Source organism: Poromitra crassiceps, assembly GCF_964638095.1.
Source record: "Poromitra crassiceps genome assembly, contig: HAP1_SCAFFOLD_2073, whole genome shotgun sequence".
Taxonomy (NCBI): domain Eukaryota; kingdom Metazoa; phylum Chordata; class Actinopteri; order Beryciformes; family Melamphaidae; genus Poromitra; species Poromitra crassiceps.
The window spans coordinates 4,808-11,984 of record NW_028150352.1 but is presented as its reverse complement, the minus strand read 5'-3'; the positions used below and the strand labels follow the sequence as shown (position 1 = coordinate 11,984).

General features: G+C 46.8%; 1 protein-coding gene across 1 annotated transcript; it reads left to right on the top strand.

The window, feature by feature from the left end:
• Nucleotides 1-2,229: 2,229 nt before the first annotated feature.
• Nucleotides 2,230-3,618, top strand: LOC310772139 (D(1B) dopamine receptor-like; the record flags this gene model as incomplete). The annotated part of the gene is made up of 1 exon (XM_083664590.1): nucleotides 2,230-3,618. The coding sequence occupies one exon, from the start codon at nucleotides 2,230-2,232 to the stop codon at nucleotides 3,616-3,618; it is 1,389 nt and encodes a 462-aa protein (XP_083520716.1).
• Between the last annotated feature and the right edge of the window lie 3,559 nt (nucleotides 3,619-7,177).

Sequence of the window (7,177 nt, the reverse complement as noted above, 5' to 3'; positions counted from 1 at the left end):
TCGCCATGCCGATCAAAAGTCATCATACAGACACTGTGACGCGATTTTTGTGAAATTCTAATGAATGTGGTGCTCATATAATGAAATAAAAAAATAGTTTTCCTTTTTCATCCGGTGTGCATTTGCTATATATGATCATGCCACCTGCCACAAAAGCAGGATGTGCAGTCACCAGTTTACAAAAGGGACATAATGAGGACTTGTGGCAAAACTCCTCTTTCTCTCTGCCTCTAAGCTTGGAGTCTTGGTTATTACCAGGTTATTACATACTGACCAGGCAACAAGTGCAGTACCCCATAGTGCCACACGATGGCGCCAAGTATTTAAGTTTTAGACTTGTTTGAGGCGCTCCCGATTTTACTCCATTGCTTCTGTACTATTCAGAATCAGCTTGTATTATTGTGTCTTCACTTTTCACTAATATATTTTCATAAAAATAAAAAATAAAGCTAATAGAAACACACACAAAAAGAATTTAAAACGTAATGGGCTTGACCTGTAATACATATTTGAATATTTCGTTTGATTCCAAAACAATTTAATTAATTGTAAATTCATGGCTGAAGTTTGTGGCTTTAATATGAATACATATAAAAAATAAAGATCTCATTGTAAAGAATATAGCTAAATAATGTCGAGACAAAGGTATGGCAAAATTCTAAAATCGTATTCTTCAGTTTTATGTTCATGGTGTCACTTTTCAAAGATCAAGATAGCCTATCTGATAAGCATGCGGCTTATATTATAAGCCATTAAACTTTAATGGCTTTAATCATTAAAGCCACATAATATTATGCAGGGTGACTCTGACATGACATCTTGAGAGTAGACTAGTTGCCTCCCTTTGACACAACTCTGTCAAAACGATTTGACAGGCATGCAGACAAGTCTAAAAATATCCGTGACGTTTCCGGAAACGGTGATTCTTGTTGGGCACAGGCAGACGTCGCAGAGCGAGAGTGTGAATGTGAATGTGACTCACCTATGTTACTTTCATGTCGTGGCAGAAAACACCAAAGCGCAGTTGACATGACATGAGATGAACAGCCACCAGTGTAAAAAAAAAAAAAAAAAAAGGCCTCAGCCTAACATAGCAATGCATAATTTTGAAATGTTGTAGCCTATAAATTCATATGCTATATAATTCATATGCTATATGAATTTATTAAGCTTTATATCAGGATAAAGAGTCTAAACTCAGTTTTGCTGGTTTCACTCTCCACTACATTCCTGGTTACTTCACTTCCACTAGGTTTCAGGTGTGTGGCAGATGTGTGAATAAAAGGCTCGTAGGCTATGGCAACACTCTCTTATGACCAGACATGGTCATAATAAATCCAGTGATGTATTTTTTCAGATGGAGTTTCTGATCATTCAAATTGAGAATATTGAGATTATGAGGAAAAAGGTGCTGCACGTTGAGGAAAGTTATCTTTCCTTTTTCAGCACCACGGACAGTTCTGTCAGCGCAGCTACCAGGAGGGTAGGCCTACTGGAATCATGAACGCACATCTGTTCGGCTATTTATTTTGTCTGCAATGGTGAAGTTGCTGTTTAATAGTGAACAGTTTAATCCAGTAGGCTATCATCCTTATGTTTGTCAATACTGTCACCGCACTACAGTGATGGTGAGTGATGTGTGATAGAGGTGATTGTGCGCACTGGAGAGCGCACAAACAGTTCCTTCTTTATTAAGTGGACGTGGACGAATCGTTTAATTGTGATCAAGCAACATCCAGGTGGTCGAACTTGAGGACTTCCTCACATGCAAGCATACATCCCCGTTTCTAATGTGGTGCAATGTTTGTGCGTAAACCCACGCACAAAAGGAGGCGCGATTGTGTATGCGCCCAGGCGTGAGTTATTGTGTTGGCTCATCGCTCTATATAGGCTCCCTCCTCTCTCACACCGCGCTCACCCACTCAGGATACCTCGGACCAAGAGCTTCTTTAGAGGCTGCATCAGTTTAGCCGGGGCAGGTCAGAAGACCGACCCGGACAGGCTGCAACATGCGCTCGCCAGTGCGCGCTGCGCTTCAGCACCGAGTCAGCGCACCTGACACGTTGCTCGGCTCAGCCTCGTTAACGCGCTCGATTCTCTCTTTCTGTTTGTTTTCCACACCACCACATCAGAGTGGCAGCCGAGGAGCGGGTCAATGGGGACGACACGGCGAGTCTCTGACAACTGCGCCCCTCCATCGGACTGCAGTTTTACTTGAGGAGGAGGCAGATGGAGAACCCAACCAAGTTCCTCTCAGCATCGGTGCGCAGGAGTGATTCCGGTCCGGGACCCCTCCTCGGAGAGATGATGTGGAACAGCACCGAAACGGAGGCGACATCTGCCGGGAGGAAGGAGCTGCTCGTCCGCACCGTGACGGGCTGCCTACTGTCCCTGCTCATCCTGTGGACACTGCTGGGGAACATCATGGTCTGCTCCGCGGTGCTGCGCTTTCGCCACCTGCGCACCAAAGTCACCAACTTCTTCATCGTGTCCCTGGCTCTGTCTGATTTATTCGTGGCCGTCCTGGTAATGCCGTGGAAAGCCGTGGCCGAGGTGGCGGGATATTGGCCGTTTGGCACCTTCTGTAACGTCTGGGTAGCTTTTGACATTATGTGCTCCACCGCGTCCATCCTCAACCTCTGCATCATCAGCGTGGATAGATACTGGGCCATTTCGAGCCCCTTCCGCTATGAGAGGAAAATGACACAGCGAGCCGCCTTTGTTATGATTAGCATCACTTGGACGCTGTCTGTGCTCATTTCATTCATCCCAGTGCAACTAAACTGGCACAAAGCCAGCGGTGACGCGACGGCTGGGGCGCACAACTCTTCCCTCAGTGGCCAGATGGAGGAAAGTTGTGACTCGAGCCTCAACAGAGAGTACGCCATATCGTCGTCATTGATAAGTTTCTATATTCCCGTAGCAATTATGATTGTGACTTATACTAGAATATACCGGATTGCACAGATACAAATTGGAAGAATAGCCTCCCTGGAGAGAGCGGCGGAACACGCGCAAAGTTGCAGGACCAACAGACTCGAGTGCCAACACCACACCACGCTGAAAACGTCGATTAGACGGGAAACCAAAGTATTAAAAACTCTGTCGGTGATTATGGGAGTCTTTGTGTGCTGCTGGTTACCTTTCTTTATCCTAAACTGTATGGTCCCGTTCTGCGACAGACCGGCGACGGACCGGGACGCGGGTTTGCCGTGCGTCAGCGAGACGACTTTCGACATCTTCGTGTGGTTCGGCTGGACCAACTCCTCCCTGAACCCCGTCATTTACGCCTTCAACGCCGAGTTCAGGAAGGCCTTCGCCAGCCTCTTGGGGTGTCGCCACTTCTGCTCCAACACGCCGGTAGAAACTGTTAACATCAGCAACGAGCTGGTCTCATATAACCAAGACACCCACATCCACAAGGAAATCGTGAACGCCTGCGTTAACATGATGCCCAATGTGGTCGAATGTATTGAGCGCGAGGATACGTTTGACAGGATATCGCAGTTTTCTCACAACAACGAAAACGCCACCGACTCGGTTTGTGACTTGGACGACTGCGAGCCAAACATCAGTCTTGACAGGACGTCACCGTTCACACCCAATGGATTACACTGACTCCCCACTTGTATCATCATCTCTCGTGCGTAAAGGGATATGATAGCCTAATCATGTGATAGTGGTACTGCGTACTGGTAACTTTATAATACATGTCTATAAGCCATTTACAATTATGACGAATTAAACATTAATTAGCCTACTTATTAATATAGCCTATAAGAATATGATTATTTCATCAACTCATATTAGTTTAACATTTCTGAATTCTAACCAAGGAATAAAAATGTCGTATGAGTAATTTGTAAACCATTAGCTGATGCTGGTAAAACTCACACTACATGGCATTCTACATGTCATGTTTAAAACATTGTTGAAAATTGTACTTGATGTACTGTACTGTACTGTACTGTACTGTACTGTACTGTACTATACACCCACCCACCAAATACACATTTCTAGGCCATCCTGGTACTACTATTAATACTTAGACTGGAATAAGTTGCTACTTTAGATTAGGTGCTGCAACAAGTTTATAAATAGCTAAGTATTTAATCATATATTCATATTGTATTTACAACATGATAGTAGTAACAAATCATTTATAAAACATGAGTAAATAATCAGTTAACACTATTACAACTTATGCAAGTTTGTAGGCTACATGTCTAAGTGTGAATTTTACCAGCATGAAATGAAGATATTTGTATTCCTGACTTATAAATCAGATATAAATGTTGAACTGTTGAACATGTTGAAATGTTGAGTAATAATGATGGACTAATCCGATTCTAACATCTATAATAGAAGTAATATGTAATTAATGTTCAATTCATCATTAACTAACTGCTTGAGTAGCTTATAGATGAGTTATTATAAAGTGTTACCTTTTTTTGACCTCCTCCCCTACACATGGAGGTCAGGGTCAGCGACAGCGCAGCGCGCCCTGCAGCCGTTAGGAGGATTGAGTGACTTGCTCAAGGACACTTGTGTGCCGACACAGCTCGCCTGGTTGTGGATGGCCTCTCTGACCACCAGGCCACCGCTTTGCTTCATATTCGAGATGTGATGTTGTCCCGTTCTTAAAAAAAAAGTTCTGTACTGGTGTTTAATTATGTGACAGTGAAGTCTGTGTTCATTTGTTCAAACGTTATAGCTTCTGTATATTTGGAACTGTTGTTTCAAAGAGTTAACTCGAACAAAAGCTTTACTCAGAGCGTCGGTGTCTCATGCCCATCCACTTGGAGAGAAAATGTTTCCAAAGACTCGCTGACAATTCAGCTAGGGCATGTGGTTCTTAAAGTGGGGTCCGGGGACCCCCCAGGGGTCCTTCAGGGGGTTCCAGGGGGTCCCCAGTAAAACGGGGAATCATTTATGTTCACTATAATTCCATCCATAAGAAACACAATGACAGAATGTATGACTATTTTCGCCATGGGCATGGGTACTTTCTATAATGAATCATCTAAAAGCAGAAATATGATCAGATGGGGGACTCTGGGACAAAATGTCAATATCAAATATTAATCACACTGAGATAGGGAACCTCTTGCTGCTTAATAACCTCATACAGTGCCCAGCTTTCTATTGAACATGAAAGCTGCCTTACCAGTGCAACCACATTACATTTATTCAAACGCAGTCATTTCAACGCCTTATAGCATATTTTAAAGAGAGCGCAAAGCTGTTTAGAGACAAGAAGGGAATGTGCCGCAATGCCATTTAATTAATGGTTTATGCCAAAATACAGTATTAAAGTGTTTCTCCACTGCACCCACACCAACACATCCAGCCCCACCTACTCTCCACTGCACCCACACCAACAAATCCAGCCCCTCCTACTCTCCACTGCCCCCACACGACACATCCAGCCCCACCTACTCTCCACTGCACCCACACCAACACATCCAGCCCCTCCTACTCTCCACTGCACCCACACGACACATCCAGCCCCACCTACTCTCCACTGCACCCACACCAACACATCCAGCCCCTCCTACTCTCCACTGCACCCACACGACACATCCAGCCCCTCCTACTCTCCACTGCACCCACACGACACATCCAGCCCCTCCTACTCTCCACTGCACCCACACGACACATCCAGCCCCACCTACTCTCCACTGCACCCACACCAACACATCCAGCCCCTCCTACTCTCCACTGCACCCACACGACACATCCAGCCCCACCTACTCTCCACTGCACCCACACCAACACATCCAGCCCCACCTACTCTCCACTGCACCCACACGACACATCCAGCCCCACCTACTCTCCACTGCACCCACACCAACACATCCAGCCCCACCTACTCTCCACTGCACCCACACGACACATCCAGCCCCACCTACGCTCCACTGCACCCACACGACACATCCAGCCCCACCTTTCTCCACTGCACCCACACCAACACATCCAGCCCCACCTACTCTCCACTGCACCCACACGACACATCCAGCCCCACCTTTCTCCACTGCACCCACACGACACATCCAGCCCCACCTTTCTCCACTGCACCCACACCAACACATCCAGCCCCACCTACTCTCCACTGCACCCACACCAACACATCGAGCCCTACCTACTCTCCACTGCACCCACACCAACACATCCAGCCCCACCTACTCTCCACTGCACCCACACAACACATCCAGCCCCACCTATACTCTCCACTGCACCAACACATCCAGCCCCACCTACTCTCCACTGCACCCACACGACACATCCAGCCCCACCTACTCTCCACTGCACCCACACAACACATCCAGCCCCACCTACTCTCCACTGCACCCACACCGACACATCCAGCCCCTCCTACTCTCCACTGCACCCACACAACACATCCAGCCCCACCTACTCTCCACTGCACCCACACCGACACATCCAGCCCCACCTACTCTCCACTGCACCCACACAACACATCCAGCCCCACCTACTCTCCACTGCACCCACACCGACACATCCAGCCCCACCTACTCTCCACTGCACCCACACAACACATCCAGCCCCACCTACTCTCCACTGCACCCACACAACACATCCAGCCCCACCTACTCTCCACTGCACCCACACCAACACATCCAGCCCCACCTACTCTCCACTGCACCCACACCAACACATCCAGCCCCACCTACTCTCCACTGCACCCACACCAACACATCCAGCCCCACCTACTCTCCACTGCACCCACACAACACATCCAGCCCCACCTACTCTCCACTGCACCCACACCAACACATCCAGCCCCACCTACTCTCCACAGCACCCACACCAACACATCCAGCCCCTCCTACTCTGCACCACTGACTATATGCAGTTTGACATGGGCTCAGATGGCCAGAGGCCAAATATTTATAATGAAGAAATTGGAGATTATTTTTTGACAAGAATCAATGGAACGCCCTATTTTTTACAATGAGGACAAATACCTATTAGTTCGACTTTATCAATCACAGTCAACTTACTGAACTAAAATGAATGAATCACAACATTCCAACGTTAGTTTAAATAGACTGTCCCAGATTCCCAAAGATATGAAGGAGTAAATCAATAGTCCACACACTATTACAGCATTTTGTGACGTAGAGGAATTGTTGTTATGGAAAGCCTCCACGTG